General features: G+C 36.7%; 1 protein-coding gene and 2 pseudogenes across 1 annotated transcript; 1 reads left to right on the top strand and 2 right to left on the bottom strand.

Moving 5' to 3' along the window:
* Positions 1-6,096, bottom strand: part of LOC109084569 — a 13,969-nt pseudogene extending 7,873 nt beyond the window's left edge.
* A 144-nt stretch (positions 6,097-6,240) lies between these two features.
* LOC109084563 (reticulocalbin-2-like) lies at positions 6,241-8,457 on the bottom strand (the record flags this gene model as incomplete). The annotated part of the gene is given in 7 exon segments (XM_042775813.1): positions 6,241-6,585; positions 6,678-6,788; positions 6,790-6,821; positions 7,143-7,236; positions 7,327-7,440; positions 7,541-7,737; positions 8,289-8,457. Coding segments are annotated over 7 exon segments (861 nt in total), but the record flags the coding sequence as incomplete, so codon positions are not given.
* Positions 8,458-9,988: 1,531 nt separating this feature from the next.
* LOC109084574 overlaps positions 9,989-21,655 on the top strand; it is a 33,437-nt pseudogene continuing 21,770 nt past the window's right edge.

Raw genomic sequence — 21,655 nt, 5'->3', positions numbered from 1 at the left:
TCACTCACCCAAACATAAACATATTCAAATGCATCCAAATTAATCAGCGTCCAAATTTTAGGAATCTAAGCATAGCTAAAAAAGGATGTTATTATTATCACTTTTTTTTTTTTTTTTTTTTTAAAAAATGTAGGACAAACATTGTGTCGAAAACATTTTCACTCAGAAATTGCTAGTGAATTTCACAATAATCACCAAGAATAATAAATAACACATTGAATTAAACCTTACATTTTGAAGTAGAACAAATTAGAAGTATTGTATCGTAATCTTTTTTTACAGTGTACATAAACATAAAAAAACATACTTTTTTCTGCCTACATTTTTCTGGGTTTTAGTGTGTTTTTTTTTATTCTTTGCTATTTAAAACAAACTCTGGAGAACATGGGTGGTGAAAATTGGATAAGACAACCAACCAATTTAACAGATGTCTCATTTTTGCTTGTGAAGAATTAAATATGCTGTCTACCCTGAAGAAAGTCTATGTTTTAAACATGATATAAAAATGAACTTCTCTTTACTTTTCATTACATTTACTATTTACTTTCTAACAGGGACCGTCCCGTTAACAACCTAGTGTGCTTATGAACAATGGTGGTAGCTCATGAACCATGCGTTCTGAGGTTTGGACTAACTTCCTGCAATTTAGTCATCATCATAACCCTCATCTCACCTCAAGTCACACAAATACCTTTACAGTTCCTGACCCGAACCGATCAGATTTCCTTTAACTCTTTTGTTTATCAAAGCAGAATCTTATACGATAATACTAAGTAACTTCATCTTTAAATGTCAACTCGCCTCAGGAGTCCTAATGTGTGCCTTTGCTGTCTGAATTTGTTTCGATGTACCAAGAAAAACAGAAACACATCTTTTCTTGACACTATAGCAGTCATCTGTTGTCAGGAAATTGCAAATATATGAGGAAGAAAGAAAACCTAACATTGAGAAAACAGAGCCCATGTCAGTAGAAGTGAAAAGAAGTCTGCGGGCGAGAAAGAAATATACTTCTAGAAGAGAAGTGAGACTTCCTGAGATGGCAGTTACAACATTTCAAAGTCCCATCCCCCTCCCCGGCCTGCACATTAGCTGCACAGAGGTTAGCGTATGCACTGATGATTTAAATCACTCTCATTTTCACCCTTCCTCTTCCTGATATTCTGCTTTCAGTCTCTATTAGGCAAATACAGGATGAACTGAACAGCCTACAAAACTGAACAGACTAATATCTCAATAAAAAAAATAGACATACCTCCATGGTTTTCTTATATAATGACCCTTTGATCTTCTGAACCTTTTCCATGACCCCTTCAAACTGCAAAAAGTAAAGTTTTGTGCACCTTTTTTAATAAAGCAATGGCACACTGGTGTCAAAGTAGTCAATGGGACAGTACAAAAGCTAAAAAGTACTAATATGCAAACTATTATGTACGTTTAAAGTACTAATATGTGCCTTCAAGGTACTTATATACCATTTAGTGGTAAATAAGTTCCAAAGATGCCTTTAGCTTTTTTTCTCAGAGTGTATCAAGAAGCATCTTGGTTTGAACCCACAGAGTACAGTACTTGACATAGAATAAACTGTGTGCATGCATATGGTTTGCGGTATTGCAAATTTAGATAAATAAAAGCATCACATGCCATTTCACCTTTTTCCGCTGCTCCTTTTGTCGCTCTCTGAACTGCTCCATTCGTTTCGCCTCTTCTCGTAACATCCCAGAGAGCTGAATGTGCAAATTTCCAATGTTCTCCATTTCTAGGAGAGAAAACAACATATTCCTCAGTGCTCTTGAAGGTATGGGGTTAGTTAGCAGATGTAGCTGGTGCTGTTTATTGTTTAATAGATTTTTTTTATTCCATGTGTCACATGGCAAATGAAGTTCATCGTGATTTAAAAACAAATTTGAAGTGTTACTTACCAGCTTTTAGCTGGTCAAATGATGCCTTCAAAGTGCTACAAGACCAAAGCAATAATAATAAAAACAAAACTGATAGACAGACTCATAAACCTTTATTTGTATGCAAAGTATTAAAACCACAAGCAAAATAAATATATTAAATAATACATACAATATTTTCTTACCCAATTTCACTTTGCCCTCCTGTTTTGCGTGCAATAGTAATCAATTCCTTGCCGTACCTTTCCTCTGCCATCGCTCTGTGAGTCGAAAACCGCATTGTTATGTTATCCAATGCATATATGTATTTAGCAGACGCTTTTATCTAAAGCGACTTACAGTGTATTAAGGCAAAAAATGTTTTTTTAAATGTTTTTTTTTTTTTTTTTTTCGGTGGGGGTTGAATGGGAGTTGAATTTTGCGCTGCTAACGCAATGCTCTACCATTGAGCCACAGGAACATACAGTGCAATATTTTTAATCAATGCTAAACATTGTATCTTGCAGAAATTATTTTCGGTTGTTACCTCATTTTTAAGAGCTCCTCCACATCTTTGCAAGCCCGCCGCCCATCACATAGCTTCTGGGTAAGAGTCTCGTACCCGGCGTTACTGGTGAATTCTGGGCCCTGGAACCAAGAGGATTAGATTCTAATTCTCCAGTAACATAAACTGTTAACAGGATTGTTTATTAAATCATGATTAGTCTGAAAAAGATCAAAAGCAATTCCGTTTCGATGTATATACAGTGGTGTGAAAAAGTGTTGGCCCACTTCCTGATTTCTTTTGCATGTTTGTCACACTTTAATGTTTCAGATCATCAAACAAATTTAAATATTAGTCAAAGATAACACAAGTAAACACAACATGCAATTTTTAAATGAAGGTTTTTATTATTAAGGGACAACAAAATCCAAAACTACATGGCCCTGTGTGAAGAAGTGTTTGCCCCCCTGTTAAAACTGTGGTTTTATCACACCTGAGTTCAATTTCTCTAGCCACACCTGTTCGCAATCAAGAAATCTCTTAAATAGGACCTGCCTGACAAAGTGTAGTAGACCGAAAGATCCTCAAAAGCTAGACATCATGCCGAGATCCAAAGAAGTTCAGAAACAAATGAGAAAGAAAGTAATTGAGGTCTATCAGTCTGGAAAAGTTTATAAAGCCATTTCTAAAGCTCTGAGACTCCAGCGAACCACAGTGAGAGCCATTATTCACAAATGACAAAAACATGGAACAGTGGAGAACCTTCCCAGGAGTGTCCGGCCGACCAAAATTACCCCAAGAGCACAGCGACGACTCATCCAAGAGGTCACAAAAGATCCCACATCAACATCCAGAGAACTGCAGGCCTCACTTGCCTCAGTTAAGCTCAGTGTTCATGACTCCACCATAAGAAAGAGACTGGGCAAAAATGGTCTGCATGGCAGAGTTCCAAGACGAAAACCGCTGCTGAGCAAAAAGAACGAAGGCTCGTCTCAGTTTTGCCAGAAAAAATCTTGATGATACCCAAGACTTTTGGGAAAATACTCTGTGGACTGACGAGACAAAAGTTGAACTTTTTGGAAAGTGTGTGTCCCATTACGCCTGGCGTAAAAGTAACACCACATTTCAGAACAAGAACATCATACCAACAGTAAAATATGGTGGTGGTAGTGTGGTGGTCTGGGGCTGTTTTGCTGCTTCAGGACCTGGAAGACTTGCTGTGATAAATGGAAACATGAATTCTGCAGTTTACCAAAATATCCTGAAGAAGAATGTCTGGCCATCTGTTCATGACCTCAAGCTGAAGCGAACTTGGGTTCTGAAGCAGGACAATGGTCCAAAACACACAAGCAAGTCCACCTCTGAATGGCTGAAGAAAAACAAAATGAAGACTTTGGAGTGGCCTAGTCAAAGTCCTGACCTGAATCCTATTGAGATGATGTGGCATGACCTTAAAAAGGCGGTTCATGCTCGAAAACCCTCCAGTATGGCTGAATTAACAATTCTGCATAGATGAGTGGACCAAAATTCCTCCACATCTGAAACATTAAAGTGTGACAAACATGCAAAAAAATAAGAAACCAACACTTTTTCACACCACTTTATCTCTGTAGTATTTCTAGTATGTGAGGCTGTGCATCTCAGTTTTAATCCGGAATCCATGGGATGTTTCTTTCTACTTGTTGCACTGTATTCATCCAAATTAGGCGTTACTTGAAGAAGTTGGTGTCTATGCAAAAAAAAAAAAAAAATGTGGTACCAGACTGTCAGAGCTGGTTAAACACTTTAATCATTTACTGTGCCCATTTACATATGGAATATTAACATATATTAATGGAATATCAATAATATTAACATGGAATGCTACGAAAAATGGATCCTTCATTTATCTTAACATTCTTACATTTGCAGCAGAAAGAAAACAGTAGTACTATTTTTTTTTCATAACTACAGCATATATTTTACATGCACAACAATTAGCAGCACTATAGCGTGGTTTGACAGGCAAATCAACCCAGAAGTTGCTTTGTAGATAGATGCTCTGGCAACACAAGATCAAAGCTAAAAAGAGGATAGACACAGTCAAACGCTCAACAGGAAGCCCACAGATCATCTCCATGACACAATATCAGGATATCCAAATATAAACACTAAACCCCCAAAGAGAAGTATTTTTTTAAAGGCAGTGACACAAATCCTATTCTTAAAAATCAAAAATCTTAAAAATCATTCTTAGTTTCTTAGATACCCTTAATTATACCATTCAATCATTTCGATGTCTTCTATCTCAGTCTCTTACTGTCAGTACAAAACTAAACCAACATCGAACTAAAACACATCAGATAAAAACGGAAACATCTGTAGATTATAGCGGAATTTGTCTTATTCCTGATACAAATGAACGACAATGGCAGTGCACAAAGATACTTTAGAGTTAGTGGTCCAGTTGCTTACTTTCTGTGCTCTTAAAACCCAAGGCAATGTGATGCTGGTTAATTATTGGAAGTTAGACATTAATAATCTGTGCTGTTAATCATCATATGCAATACTGTTAACCTCAGGCATGTCAGCCCTAACAGACAACAACGCTCAAACTAATGTCAAAGTAGCTCAACCCGCTTACTTACCCAAAAATAATCTTTGAACTGTAACGGTGTCATTTCAAATGCTGTTTAGGAATGTTGCAAGCACACAGAAGGAAACGAAATCGTAATGAAGAAAAATGAAAGAAAGAACAGACAATACCATACGCAGGAAACCACTGTTTCACAGAACGTCCGTGGTGCACAGGTTTGACTGAGATAAGGAAGCTCTCCCCTGTGTCACTGACCACAGAGAGCCTGCCCAACAGATAATACGCATACATTTGAATACTAGATAGGATGGAAAATCTCAAACAGCGGGCTTTTGGAAAATTTTTAGAGTCAATCTTTAGGTGTCGAAGAGATTTTGAGCAAAGAAACCATAGAAATCTAAGCAGGGTTCAGATAAGTTGTTACTTCATACCTTCAGAAATAGCGACGCGGCAGCAGTTAAATCAAGATACAGACCTATTGATTTGACTATCTTTTGCCTCCAAGCAACAGCACAGCAATCCAAAGTGATAACTACTGATTTTATATAGAGGACCAAAAGAAAAGTGCATCTTATACAGCTTAGTTCAAACAAAAGGCAATGTCACAATAGTTCAAATCTATTTCACTGTATTATATTTTCTGAATAAAACCCAAACCTACTTTTTTTTTACTAATTTTGGGATGCTGATTTCAAAAATAGCGCCTGTTTTGCTTTAGCATGTCACACTTTCTCATAAAATATATGCTTTACATTGCATTTTTGCTTTCGACAGTCATTTGTAAGGTGAAGAAGCCTTGTGTTAGCCTTTAATCACAAGGAAAACTGCGACTAATACATGATTCCTATCTTCTTCTGAGCCAGGTTACGACTATTTGTTCAATTCTCAGTCGATTTTCACATGTATTAAGACATTTTTATGCCCAATTGTTATTTTTAAGATTATGGACAGTGAAAGAAGAGTTTTTGAGTTTTACTACATACAAACAAGCGATGTAAAATTACAGATTTTATGAAAAAAGCTTATTTATCTATAAACTTGCATTGTGTAAAGTTCTTTGACGTTAGTTAAATTGAGTATTCAAACTATTTTTTTTTCACACTCCTTTGCAGAATGTATGTTAAATTATATATTTTGATTACTTTTTTGTCAAAACATTTGACTGCTTATGTTGAAATGTGCATTAAAACTGTAATATATATATATATATATATGATTATATATATATATATATATATTATATATATATATATATATATAGTTATTTTGTGGGGGGAAAAACTGTACATGGAAAGTTTTCATTGATTTTTTTAAACTCAGCATCATTACATTATTTCTATGCTAATATTTTTTGCAAATCAAGATGCAGGGCTGTGTAATATTAGTGTACCAATTACATGTCATCTAATAAAAATACATTTGTAAAAACTCAAGTAGTCTTTCTTTGTGCCAACAAAAGAGCTATTTATAAAAGTTTCCAGCTATTACAATTCATCATGTGGCACATGAAGCTGTCTGCCGTAATCAGTCACTTCACTGTTCATGAAAGTGTCTTGGTTTTTTAAAATCTCCGTCTCCGAGAGCCTTCCATCACCATCTTGGTCCATTTCCTTGATTAGATGAATAGCCTGTTCAACATTCAAGGAAGAAAACAAATATTTAGAACAACTTGTTAAGGATGTAAAAAATACATTGGAGGATGAATGACACTTTGACTGACTTCTTCTCGTGCTGAGCCATAGCTGTTGGGAGCGACCCAGCGGAGCTGTTCATCCCTGTTGAGTTTACCATCTTTATCCTGGTCATAGAGATCTTTAAAGCGAACCGTTTCCCTCAACCTCCCACTGCGAAGGCTCTTCCTGCTCTTAAATACAGACAAGCAAACTTATGTTTCTGATAATAATTTACCACTCTCCTATAAAAAAAAATCAAGATTCTAACATCTCTCATAAATCTGTATAGCCAAACTGAATGGTAAAGTGTGTGATTGATATGAGGATGCACAATATATTGGCAACATTAAGGTTATCGCCTGCTATTAGAGATTTTTGAATGTATCAGTATTGGTCACTAGTTAATTGTGCATATTTATTTTCCCTGTTAAACTCTACAAAAAATGCTAATAATTTAATAAAACGGTTAAATGTAATGTTTAGCAAAGTTATTAATCCAAACGTAGTCATACCATTTGCTCTGAGATCTCCAATGAATTCACTCAAGCTGATGAATCCATCTTTATCCAAGTCATATTCAGAAAGCACGTCTTCAATGGCAAAGTCCTAGAACCACAAAGCGCATAGCTAACACGAATGTTTAATCTTTATGTTTATTTATATTTATGATTTATTGCAGCTTCATTTTATACTTACAGCCATGTGATCCACCTCAGACGGATGAGTAAATGCAAGGAACTCAGTTAAGTTCAGGCCAGCTGAGCCATCCATATCGGCAAAATCAAAACGTCTTTTTTCCTTTGCATGGAGCTGTGAGTGGATAAAACAATTCTGTTTCCAACCACGCAAGACCTTTCTTTGCTGTTCCACAATATGAAGTGTTAATATAATAATAAATGATGCAACATACAAATCTGAGAGACTCCTCCTCTGGGTCTTCAAGAACAGCGTCTACATCAACTTCCACAGTATGACCATGCAAGACCATATTGTATTCGTCCCAAGATACCAGACCATCACTGTTGGAGTCAAACTCAGGGAAGCGTTCTTCAGCATCATCCAGCGCATATCTCCTGTACACCCTCTGTATCCACAATGTGATTTCCTCTAGAAGCAACAGAGAATGTTTTTTTTAATTCTAACACTGACTACAATTCAAAAGTTTGGGGTCAGTATGACTTTTTTTTTTTTTTTAAAGAAATTAACACTTTTATTCAGCAAGGACGCATTAAAGACGGTAAAGGCGTTTACAATGTTACATAATATTTATATTTCAAATAAAATGTTCTTTTTAGTTTATATTCATCAAAGAATCTTGGAAAAATGCATAATGTTAAGAAATAAGAAATGTTTTTTGTAAGACATGTATTATTTTTTTTTCTGAAGGTTAGTGTGTTAGTGAGGACTGTGATGATGATTGTGAATATTAATGATTCTAATTATTCATATTAGTTATATTTTAAATTTTAAAATGTATTTAAATAGAAAACAGTAATTTTATTATGTATATGTTTACTATTCCCAGTATTGCTGTTTTCCTCGGTGAGCATTAGAGACATTTTTTTTTTCAAAAACATTAAAACAATCTTACTGAATGCTAGTTTAGACACATCTCATGTGCACATGATAATATAGCGGTCAATCAAATCAGAACTGACCCGGAGTAAGGTATTTATCAGAGTTGGTGTCGATCTTCTTCACTATCTCCACCAGTCGCTTTCGCTGCTGAGATGGGCTGAGTTTCTGTATTTCATCTTTGTCCTGAAGAACAGTGAGAGTGAGTTGGTAGAATGAAACAGGATAAATAACTGTTATTAAGAACCATAGTGCTTGTTGATAAGTGAGAGGGAAGGTATTTGTTTTATTTTTGTTGATTGTTTTTTTTTAATTGATGATCTTGTAGGACTTGTTTTTTTGTTGTTCCTGATGCACAACAAACCATCAGCAATAGGAGAGTTGTGTATGTAATCTCTAAACCAGATAAACACAAACAAAGACAAATCAGGCCCCATCATTGACAAGATGGTCTTAAGTGCCCTCTTGTGATGGGATGGGGTACACATTTTCATGTCAAAGCATCTTACAACACTCATGGTTAGGAAAGAGTATAACAAAGTGGGTTCAAATTATTGCAGTCTATAGCCAGAAAGTGTATTTAAATAAATAAATAAAAATACCCATACCGTATACAGTATCTCATTTTGTGGTATGATGAATATCTGATATTGTGGGACGCGTTTAAGTGTGCCTGTCGAAAGCCATTACAAAACGTCGAGACATGCAAATTCGTGTCGAAATTAACACTCTGTTGACTTTTTATTTGAGGCAGCCATAAGAAGAATCCACCATACGTATTTAAGAAACAAAGCACTTACTTTTGAAAGGCTGATCGCTAAAGTTTTCAGCTGAACATGTTGCCATGGTGCGCTCCAGTCATCTGGACTCTCACTCTCAGTGTTCCTGTATGTACGACTGATTTGTTACACTGCCCCCTGGAGGACTGGAGGACACGCGGAGACCGGCAGTACATAAACAAATTAAATCAAAGTTTAAATAGCAAACTCAAAATTTATATTTTCACTTATTTTTTATATATTTTTTTTCATTACATTAAGCAACCATATATGCCATTAATTGTAATAATCAATTTTTGTATGCACAAAGATTACATGAAAAAACAGAAAAAAAATAAAGAAATGAGTAAATCCAGATGAACTGTGGCAACGTCTTCAAGACACTTGAAGAAACCTTCCTGCTAAGGTACAGTAGCTACTGTGAAAAGTTTTAGGCACTTGCCTAAAAAAATGATTTGAGGATGAATTCAAAAATAATGTCATAAAAATATTTTATTATCAATTAACTTCTATTAACTAAATCAAATCAACATTTGGTGCGACCACCCTTTGCGTTTAAAACAGCTTTTGTTTTGTCCTAGGTACACTAGTACATAGTTTTTCAGGTAGCTTTGCAGGACGTTTTCTTCAAGTCTTTACGATTGTGTAAAACATTAAATTAAAGTTTGAAATCATTTTTAAATTTGGTTTTATATATATAATATATATATATATATATATATATATATATACTAATGCTTATTTATTTTTTTTTTTTTTTTTTTTTTTTTTTTTTTGTTTTTCAAAGGAATACATTTTGACAAAGCAAGTAATGGAAAGGAATGACGCAAATAAATCGCATAGCATATAAAATATTAGATCCGTTATCTGTGAGGGGCAAATCCATAAGATGTCAACACTAGTACAGAAGCAGGTTGTCTGGGATAATACATGCGATATAAATACTTTGAATATTATAACTGTAGGTGTCATCGATGCGCTGTTTTAGACTCCGACAGCCAACAGAGTGGTGATGTGTTTTCTGAGCGCCAGATGTCGCTGTTTCTCTGTAATCCTTCCACTCTGCTCTCCAGCAGGAACTGACGTGTGTGTCTACGACTACACGAGCAAATTTTCCAGCTGGAGGAGAATGTCCAGCGTCAGAGATCGGAGAGACTGAAGGTGGGAATCGACATTTATTCACATAATTTCTTACAATTTATTTAAGTTTACCCGTGAGCTCTATTTGTCCTGCTACCAGAAGAACAGTAGGTTGTCCGAGTATCTGTGCTGTTTGTTTTTCTCCTGCTTGTGTTTTCACTTTTCTTGGCGCGTGAAGTGCGCCGAAACATTTGCTCAAACATTGCGTAAAAGTTTCGGAAACAACTTTTTTTCGATATCTCTTTTGATTTAGTATTAAGACGTGGTTTTCTGAGATGTTTTACAATGTTCGTAGCAGAATATTTACTGTGCTGACAGCAATATTTGAAATATGTATCTGTATTTATTGCAGACTGGTGGCTTCTTTGGTTGTCTATTTTGTTGCATACTTTGCAACATAAACGTTTGTTTATTTTCTGAAATGTCTTTTAAACGGTATTACTCCTTTATTAATTATTCATATAAGCCGGGGTTGCATTTCTATTTTGATTACTTAAATTAAACAATATTTAATATAATATATTTAATAAATCCCTGTTGTGTTCAGAACAGGTTAATGAAAGTTAGGGATGAAGCTCAAGTCTCTGCTGCACCTTCACTAAAAGAGTGAAGTCAGAACACTAGTTTATCCTATAGAATTTTACATCAATTCTTTACTTCTCTCATCTGTTTTTCAAATTAAAATCTTATTGCTGATAAATCTTTGTATTGTACGACATAAAAAAAGTTATCAGTCAATATTGTTGTGGTAACTTAACTGGTTTGAGAAGCAGGTTTTTTTTTTTTTTTTTTTTTTTGTCTTGTTTTTTTTTCTTTCACTTTTGCCAGGCATAACTGAAATAGGCTTGTGTAATTTTGTGGATTCAGCACATATGGCTTCTTTAAAAGTTCAGCTGAAATGGTGTTGTTCCCGCAGTGTTGCGTCATTGTATTTATATGCATGAATCATGTGCCTTGGGTATGCTAGCTGGATATGCATGTGTAACTTATTTTTTTTTATCTGTCCTGCAATTGTTTTCTGTCACGTAAACTCACACTATATTGTGTTTACTGTAAACTGAATATGTGTAATGACAGATTTCACACATAACAAGTGCCGTATTGTGCAGTCTATCATCCATTTACCCTTCTGGACATTCTCACTGTCTTGGGAACTGTTTGTCTTCCCTTGACATATTTTGCAAGTGCTTAGAAAAGCATCTCAGACTAAACTGTGTGTTTCAGACTCATGCATTGTGTTCAGTCTATTTCAGAGACGTAAAAGCAAAAACTCAAAAAGCTTTATGCATTATCTAGTTATTCATTTCTGTCTTGAGACTGACTTCTGTACTTTGAACAGCTGCACTGAAGCTTGATAAATCATTTTATTGTAAAGTGCTGAAACACTTTGGCTGACTTCCGTTTTGATTTGACACCACATTTGAATGGGTTTCCATTCGTGGGTTTTCAAATGCATAAACAAGTGATGGTGAGAACTGTTCCCAGGAGGTTTGAGGTGCAAAGATTTGATAATCCATGAGCACGGAGTATGCCACCTGCTTCTTTTTTATACTTCTGACATGAAAAAGAGAAGGAGAAACGGTAACTTGATGTTGCGCTCCATATGTTTTAACCATTTGACCTGTTTTAGTCATCTTAAATAATATATTTTTAACCAGAAAACAGATCTAAAGGAATAATGAAGATCTCTTGAGTTGTTAGTCAACAAAATGCTGTTTTTATAGAAGGTTTAGCATTATAAAGTGGGAAATTATATATGTATGCGTGTATTATTTTTTTCCAATTCTTCAAAAAATTATTTTATAACAAGTGCAAAGTCTCATTGATTTTGAGCTCAGAGTTCTTCATGATTTCATAATGTAGCATGCTAAATATTTAAGCATCATCTTTTTGCACAATTGATGTCTTACTGATAAGACAAGCTTGGTCTCTTCTGTGAGCAGTGGTCAGAGGAGACCGAATCCTCTGAATTGCATTCCCGGATTCTGGATGTCTTTGTGAAACTAAATCAAACTGTAATCTTGCAGTGTGACATGTTGTTCTTGGATTGTTTGTGGTAGAGGTGGGCGGTATGACAAAATTTTTATCACCGTTTGATTAATTTTATATTATGGTAATTATATAAATAAGGGCTCAATTGCTGGAAGTTCAACAAAAATATTTATATATTAAAAATGTGAAAAAAAGAAGTTTTTTTAAGTTTAAATCACTCATGTAATTATTTTCTGCTTTTTAAGATAAGAAGACTGGCAACAGTGCAAAAACGGCTGACTCTACTAAAGCATAAAATACCATAATATGTTTGCAGATATTTAAGAAACATACTTGTTTATCTGAAAAACAATGCTACAGTCAGTTATTCTCCTTTGAAAATGAGTGTTCCGGGCCGGAATGTCGATCTCTGTTTTGGTTTGTGAAACCCACCCACTGCCAGTTTACTCAAATGTATTTCGGCACCCCGGGTTGCCAGTTGGCGGAAAACACAGCATATTTCATTCATCATCAAGTGCACTCGTTCCTTTTTGTGTCGTCAATCTGGCAACCTGCATCAAGTCTGAGGAGGAGGAGCAAGGTAAAAAAAAAACCCTCTCCAATATTTTGAATTTGGACTGCAATACCTAGTTCAACCACTCGGTGTCAAACCTGCATACAGCTCCTTTAAATATGGTCTTCGGAATCGTAATACAAACTAATTTGATTATAAAAATTAATATTATTAAATGGATAGTTCAGACTATAAATCCTGATTGCATAAGCAGCATTTGAAGATATAAAATAGTCTATGATTTATACCTGCAAATGTACATCAGTTAAATTCTTTATTTTAAAAGAGATAGCGCCAGTCCTTGATTATGATTATGAGCTATGCTCCAAGCCATCGTAAAATACTCTGTAAACACAAACCTCTGACCTCATTACATAAGTAGCTACCTCAACAGCATTTAGGAGAACAACCATTCTGTTAAATGTTGCTGAAGAACTACGTTGCTTTGCAGAAGAATTATTTTTTTTAATTATTACATTTTTGTTGTTGTGTCTGAACATCAGTTAATTCTTTACTAATGCATCAAGCGCTATTGCTTGGCAACTGTAATCAACTAAACTCTGTATTGCATTGTGTATAACACCCCTAATTGACCATAAATGTCACATTCTTCTTTGTCTTGACTTGTTAGAGACACATCTCTGTGTTTTTTCATTACTCCTTGTTTCGTCATCACTTAAGTAACGTAAATCTGTGCTGTTTTTTTTTTTTTTTTTTTTTTTTTTAAGCGCATAATCAGTGAAGTTGTGAATGAGAAGTTGAACCCAATTTTTTTTTTTAAGTATACAACTAATTGGTTCCTTTTCAATTGCAAGCTGGCATGTCTTGGGCCTGTAAGGCACATGGAAATGTCTGGTATGTGTTTGTAACGCCTGCCATTCACAACCTATTAAATCTAGATTTTGACACACCCTCACTGACCACTTTGTGCATTTTTTGTCAGGCCATAGTTGCTGCTGAATCAATTCATCTTTTCCTAATGTAAGGTGTAGGGTTGCATTCACCCATCTTTTCATGTTTAATAAGCACTTTCATATTGAACATAAGAACAAAAAGGACTTATTCATTTGATTCATGTCAAAATGTCATATTAGTGTTGGTGCAAAATGGACTGGGTCCTTTACTGTGAGTGAAAGAAGCTCATATTTGTAAACACACCATTGTGAACAGGATATTTGATGGTTAAAAATCCCCCAGAGCAGCTTATATTGACCACTGGCTTTAAAAATGGTATAACTGATGTCCTGAGTTCCTGATACTAACATGTAATATTCTCTCAATTTCCTCTTGTAGGCACCTGTTGTAAAGTTCCTGCCAGAACCCAATGGTATCCCCATGTACATAGCGAGGTAAAGCTGACACCATGGCCCACATATCCAGTGGCAATGGGTTTCAATTTGACAGGCCAGCCTCTCCGGGGGTGGTCCGGCCCAAAGGGAGTGTGGGAAAGGAGGAGGCTTTACGTATGGAGTTAGAGGCCTTGGATAAAATCAAGCGTGAGAAAAGACACACACTCCCGGTCACAGCATCTTCTGTTAATTCTCTTCCCAATCCAATGACACAAACATCCACTAGCCGGCAAGAGAAAGACCTCATTGTGTTCTCCGAATCAGAAACACAGAAGGAAGAACTAAAGGACAAATTTGAAGATATTGATTTAGAGAAACTGACCAAGGAGGAGCTGGAAAAGCTGCTTCTGGATGACAGTTTTGGAGTAAACAAAATGACAAGACCTTCCTCTCTGCTAGGTTGCAATCTCAGTGCATCGTATCCTGGAAGACATGCGTTCAACCCTGCTTCATTCCACTGGACTCCCACTCCAACACACGCACAGACTCCCATCTTCCCCTCTGTTCCCTTCCCGAAGCCTCCGTGCTCTTTCCAGAATGGCTTTAGTCCAGCTTTATCTCCCTTTATTAGCCAGCCGACCCCGTTCCTCTCCTTTACGCCAGTCCAACCACCTGCTGCTCTGGTCTACCAACAGCCTGCCGTCACCCCAGAGATGGCCAAGCTGTTTGACAAGATTGCCAGCACTTCAGAATACTTGAAGAACGGCAGGTCCTCCAGCATGGAAACCGAATCGGGAAGCGTCAAGTCCCTGGAGCCCATGCCTCAGCCCTCAGAACCTCCCAACATCAGCCGATTCGAGTGGCTGGACCTGGACCCACTCAACAAGCGCAAGGAGGTGGAGATAGAGGAGACACGCACTGTATCGGGCTGCCCTTTCACAGAGGAGTCTGGGACTGCTAAAGACCCATGGGATGCAGTTCTTCTGGATGAGCATGAAGTTGTGGATAATGGCAGTCCCTCAGTACAGGTGAAGAGCAAGGAGACTTTAGCCACCCAACCCAGAAGAGCATCAACAGGGGCAGCCGTAACAAGAAGCCAGTCCTTAAACATACCTGCAACCTCAACGGATCACAGTCCAGACAAACAGGTAAGAGGAACATCCTTTCTACTGACCCAGAACATGTTGGCAGCACTGTTTGTATAGAAGTGATTACCACATCCTCTTGTGGAGAGTTAGAAAAACCTGCAGTGGGTGAAGGAGGAAGTCGAAAAGGATCCCAGGTAAGGTATCATCAAATTCAAACCCGTTGTGTCTAATGCCCACATAGTGAACAACTTAATGTATATGCTGTTTGTCAATGACAATGTAGTCAGCAAAACATATTTTCGAAATCGACTGTAGCTGAATCAACTAGTCAACATTATAGAGTTTTAAGAAAACTAAAATTTATTTTATTAATTAATATTTTAATTTGAGCATTGTGTTTTTGGAATGATATATCATGAGCAAGATGCGAGCGCAATAAAAAAAGTGTATAATGCATGTTTGAAAGACAATGGAAAAGTAATGCAGTAGAATGCAAAACATTCTGTATGAACTGCCCTTATGGCTGTAGCTGTCTCAATTTTAAATTTAAAGACTCAACTTTTCGGAGAGGGCTGTACCAGTCAAACAACTAAAGTACAGCGTGTTAATAAAAATGTTAAAACCATGAAATCTAAATAAACTGACCCCACTAATTGAGTCCCTAAGCCCCTATTCAACAACAGTATTTTATTGGTGTTTCTCATGCTTGCATACATTCTAGCGCTTTAACAAGAAAGCAGCAGTGCTCTGTGATATGACAGGAAGTAGCAGTTAAAAATGTGTGCGTATGGTTTTCTAATTATTATACCATACAACATTTTCTGCTAGGGGCGATTTGCATCTTTCATTTTGGTTTTGTTTGTCGTGGTTGGTTTCTTATCATATTCTAGACAAGTTCTGCTAGTGCTTAGTCTCTTTCATCTTACCACCGTTTTATCTAAACCTCTTGCTTTATCTATGGCCTTTCCTTAGAAATGTTGTAACTGATTGCCAAAATAAAGAATTACTTCCTGAGAGGAATGTGAAACATCAAGTGAAACTTTGATTCCTTATGAAGAGTGTGTAAATGTGTTTTTTCTCCAGAAATCCCACTTCCTGTTTCGGTATGGGTATTTTTTTTTTTTTTCTATTTTTCCTGTCTAGGACAATTGGCTGTTGACAGTACTTGAAGAATTAGTGCCTGTAACTTCTACAACAGGGACAGCTTTCAGCTAAGGATAAAATTAAGGGGTCAGAGGGTTCAGGCTTTGCACTTCCTCGTTTCAAGTTTTAGGACTATGATTATATTTCTGAGTCACACATCAGATCTAGTTCATACTCAAGTCAACACTCTGCTGTCCTAGTATTCTGTAGTAAATGGGCTGTTGTCTTTGTGTGTGTATGTCTATAGCGAGGACTGCTGCTGGTCTCATTAGCACAGACAAGCCCCAGCTAGCTGTTTTAGCCCCATGGGTTCTTCTGTGTTATGCCTGTAGCGGGGCCGTGCAGCTCCCCGTTGCCATGGCAGCTCTCTTTCGGAGTCTGCAAAAGAGCAGTGGAACTAATCTGAGCTTTGGTTTTGGTGTACAGTTACTCTGCTTCACCACACACAACACCAGATACTCTTATCTCAAGCCCTAGATATTTCAGCCCTTATCAGCACACACATCCCAAAAGACCCTTTTGTTGTTGGTCTTGGTGTAAGTGTAAGTTCTCTGTTGCCATTACTTTATGCTTGTGGTTAGGGTTAGTAGAAGAAATACTTTTTTTATATAGCATTTTTCAGGTCACGGCATTAATAAGGCAAATCCAGGTTATGCATTATCTCCTTATGTAAACAAATAAAGTATTGGTGTCAAAGGTGTGTGTGTGTGTGTGTGTGTGTGTTAAGTTTTAATTAATATTAACACAATAAAATGGAAAATAAAAAAGGAAATTAAAAAGAAATATATGTATATTATTAATATAATATACAAGTGTGTGTGTGTATGTGTATTTATATGTAAAAAACATTATTTATATTTATATATATAAAAAACTTTTTAAAATAGTCTCTTATGCTCACCGGGGATGCATTTATTTGAACAAAAATACAATATAGTAAAATATTATTAAAACTTAAAATGAGTTTTGATCTCTTTTAATATTTAAAATTTAATTTATTCCTGTTATGGCCAGCCTTTACTATAGTATTCAGCATCACATGATCTTTCAGAAATCATTCTCATATGCTGATTTGCTCCTCAAGAATCATTTCTTATTATCAGTGTTAAGATGGTTGTACTGCTTCAATTCTTTCAAAAAGAAAAATCTTACTCGCCCTAATCTTTTGAATAGGTGTGAAAATAAACCTTGATTATATTAGACGTGGCAGGTTTGTTGGATTGTATTTTAAGGCCTAATGCACAGTTCCAATACTTTTGACATGTCTCACACACATAATATGTGCTAAATATGCCTGTGAGGTTTTAGAAGCAGCCGCATTTCAGTTAGACATCAATTGGACACTGAATTGAGTCCGTACTTGTTACTGTCGATATTGAAGAAAGACTGGAATCATGTGTCATTACTTTGACATCCCTAGTAGATACTGCGACCATGTGGTTTCTGTTGTGAGTGTGTTTAGAAATGTGCTCCCCTCTACGTGAACCATTAAATGACCAACAGATGAACCTACATGCTGAAATGATTTTTGATTTATGTCAATGTAATGAGATTCATAAATAGAGCTTTTAGTCGCAGTATACCATCGAGCACTCTGAAATATTAGTGAAATGTTAAATCATCTGACGGAATTTAAGTCATATTTATTTAGTGGAAGTATTGTTAGGTCATTAGGGACCAGGGATGAGGGTTCCAGTTCATTCATATCCGTATTCTTAGCAACAATAGTGGAGAGGAAGTTGCAGTTGCTGTGAATTCTATTACACACAAACGTAGATGATAGTGGAATTTTACTTATATTCTTTGAATTATTTCTTGGCAGATCCCTCATAAACTTTTAACCTGAGGAAAAGGTCTGTTTTGGACTGGGAGAGATTGCATTTAGGGCGGCCAGAACTGTAAAACCATAGCTCTAAGCAAAAGCGTATGAATAATTTGTGAATGTGTGTCACATGGCGTCTCATTTTTCTCTAAGGTTAGGCCTAGAGCTTTGGACTAGTAAACAGCTAAAGAAAACCATCATCACATCCAATGCTTATATGCATTACCCACAATGAAAACATGTGACCTGCTCTTTTTGTCCATATTGACATTCTTGATTTTAACTTTGATTCCACTTATGGTGAATGTTTTTTGGAGGCAGATGGTTTCATTAGAGACCATGTTAAAAGAAAATATCACAAAATAATGCCTAATCCACTTGTTATACTATTGAGATTACATTCATATACTCTTTCTTAGCATGTGAGCCATTATTGAACTGAATATACCTTTAATTCCATGTTGATGTTCCTTTTTGACCTATTTCCTTCCTGAAGGAAGTCTCTTTTTTTTTTTTTTGCCAATCCAGACATTCTTCACATTCTCAGTATCCTCTCACCAAACAAAGACTGTCTCATTCCACAATTGAACTGGGATGTTAATGTCATCAATCTATTGTTATATGTCTATTTGTTACCCCTGTACACATAATACAAACTGTACATAATTTATTGTTTACAACATATATTTAACAAGTGATTTCCTATGTGTAGAACACCATTAGTGAAAGTGAATGTATAGTATAATAGGCCAAATGTCACATAACATCAGTATAACCATGGCTTCATGTCTGTCTATTTACAGGTCTATAAAGGAAGTACAAATGCACTCTCGAAGTACTCCATTTTACAGGGAAATGAAGCCCAAAATCTAGAAGTCGTAGCATTCTGTGAAGACATTTCAAAGTGAGTTATGAGTTGTTGTTGTTGTTGTTGTTGTTCTAGGTTGTTGTTTTTTTTTTGGCAAATTTTTGTTGAATTGACTGGTAAACGGGATAACTCAGAAAAAAGCAGGTCCCGCTACTACAGCTGTGTTGTTATTCTGATATCAGAAGGTCCCAGGATACCTGAATCAGCACTGTAATGTTGGATACTGTAGGGGAAGCAAGGCTAATTTGGGAAATGCCTCAAAACCTCATATGTAGACCTCAGACAATACTGCTGACAAGTGAAATGCAGGAAGTATACAGCTGTTGTGTAGCCCATGTAACAATGGGAGCTAATACCTTGTTTTATAATAACATCACACACGCAAAGAGAGCATAAATATCAAGATTAACAATGGACTTGAGACTGAACCTTGTGGTACACCATATTTACCTGTGTTAGGTCTTTGTTTACCCAAAGTGTTGTCATATGTCTTTGCAGACTGAGGTTAAAGTTTCCACATGTCGACCTGGCTACCAATCCTGGCTATGTTCTCAGCCCTGTGATCACTCAGAGGGATGCAGGAGGGGACAGAGGGAGCAGTGTTAAAGTATCCATTGAGATTTCTGATTCTCAACAGCCTGTAACTTTCACTTGTGATGGTAAGCAGTTCTTTGTGACAGTGAATTTAGTCATTACAAAAAGCTTTTGACAATGAAAATGTTTTATATGAAAATTGTTATGCTAACAGCTAAGGCAGTTAAAGGAACACTTCACCCAAAAATACAAATTCTGCGGAAGAAAGTTAGTCATACAGGTTTGGATTGTCATAAGGGTCGATAAATTATGACATAATTAAAATTTTTGGGTGAACTATCCCTAATAAATAGCTTATAATGTCACATCTGATGAATCATGTACTCACTTTTTGTCAATAGTAAGCTTCTCTGAATGTCTGCTATAAAGGAAGCTGACAAATAAAGAAGCCACGACACAGCACCAGAGAGCATTTCTGCTGCGACACAATCTCTTTTTACGTAACTGTCTTAGTGCATCTGCTCAACAGATTCTTCGACCAGGGGTCTTCTCATTTTTCAGCTTGCATGTCACTTGCCATGGTTTTTTACTGAGTAACTTGTCTGTGGTCCAGGCACGGAAAGTCCTTTTCATTGAGTTGTAGTGGCCTTGGCTCAGTTCCCTGTGAAGCGGCTATGTTCTGAAGACTACCGGGCCTCGTTTTTTTGTGTTGAGTCTCTGACCACCTCACTCCTGGCAGGAAATCAAGACTGGCCTTTTGTGTTGAAGAATTTTTCTGTGTTGTTACTGCCTAAGCCCCATAGCTCTTTTTGTCCTGGATAAATCCAGCATAGACTGTGATCTTAGGAAGGGAAAAGGGGGCACAGTGTTTATCGGGCCCTGAAGTTGCTTCACAGACAGCTAATATATTAATACAATATATATATTAGCTAGCTTTTCCTCAAGTCCACACCATAGGCGGAGTTTCACTTTTATCCGTGGGACCCATAAAAGTGTCTAGCAGATGAGCCACGAGCAATTTTTTTTTATGTTCTACATTTCATGGATTTATGTAACACATATTCTATATTAAAAATACATTTATAATGTACAACTGCTGTACAAAGAGTAAAAAAAATGCAGAAAAGCCACCTCTTTTTCCAAATTGTGTAGTTATCTTTCTCTCATCTTTTCTGGTAAATTTTCAAGTCAAATCATTGTATGTGTGCTAGATCAGATCCAGTTTCTTATTCTCCTCATAACTGAGGAACTTGTTTCTGATAGCCGAACTAGAGCCCTGCATTTCAGCCCGGGCCTGACGGACCCCAGCTTTTTTATGCCGCTTTGGCTGGGCTTCGGGCCAATTTACAAGTCATAGTTCAGACGCAGGCCGGGCCTCAGGTCTGTTTTAGGCTTCTCCTTATTTTTATATTTTAGACATCCATCAATTAGTGATAAAAAAAAAAATTTGCTACGCTGGTGGAAACAACACGAGACTGTCGACCGTGACTGTCAAGAGCAGCTCGACAGTGTTTAGTATCCCGCAGCAGTATGTATGGTGTGTGCTGTCAGCACAGCTGAACAGTTCTGCATTCAAATGCACACAATAGCCTTAAAGGGATACTCAAACCCAAAATGAAAATTTTGTCATTAATTACTTACCCCCATGTCTTTCCAAATCCGTAAAAGCTTTGTTTGTCTTCGGAACACAATTTAAGATATTTTGGATGAAAACCGGGAGGCTTGTGACTGTCCCATTAACTGCCAAGTAAATTACACTGTCAAGGTCCAGAAAAGTATGAAAGTAATTGTAAGAATATTCCATCTGCCATCAGTGGTTCAACCATAGCATTATGAGGCAACGAGAATACTTTTTGTACACGAAGAAAACAAAAATAATGACTTCATTCAACAGTTCGTCTCCTTTGTTTCTCTCCGCATCACCGTAGCGGCATTTTGGGGAACATCCACTGAACGCAAGCAGCTTACGCTCTTCTGTGTCAGCCGTGCTACACAGATGCGCTGTTTTCGTTCAAATCAAAGCGTAAATACATGTAGAAAATGTATCCTTGTGTCGCGGCTGACACAGAAGAGCGTACGCTGCTTGCATTCTGTGGATGTTCTCCAAAATGGCGCTATGGTGATGCGGAGAGACACAGAGGAGACAAATTGTTGAATAAAGTCATTATTTTTGTTTTCTTTGCATACAAAAAGTATTCTCGTCGCTTCATAATGTTACGGTTGAACCACTGATGGCTTTCTA

This window comes from Cyprinus carpio, chromosome A18, assembly GCF_018340385.1.
Source record: "Cyprinus carpio isolate SPL01 chromosome A18, ASM1834038v1, whole genome shotgun sequence".
Classification (NCBI taxonomy): Eukaryota; Metazoa; Chordata; class Actinopteri; order Cypriniformes; family Cyprinidae; genus Cyprinus; species Cyprinus carpio.
The sequence above is the reverse complement of the archived record's forward strand: the minus strand, read 5'-3'. Positions and strand labels throughout refer to the sequence as shown.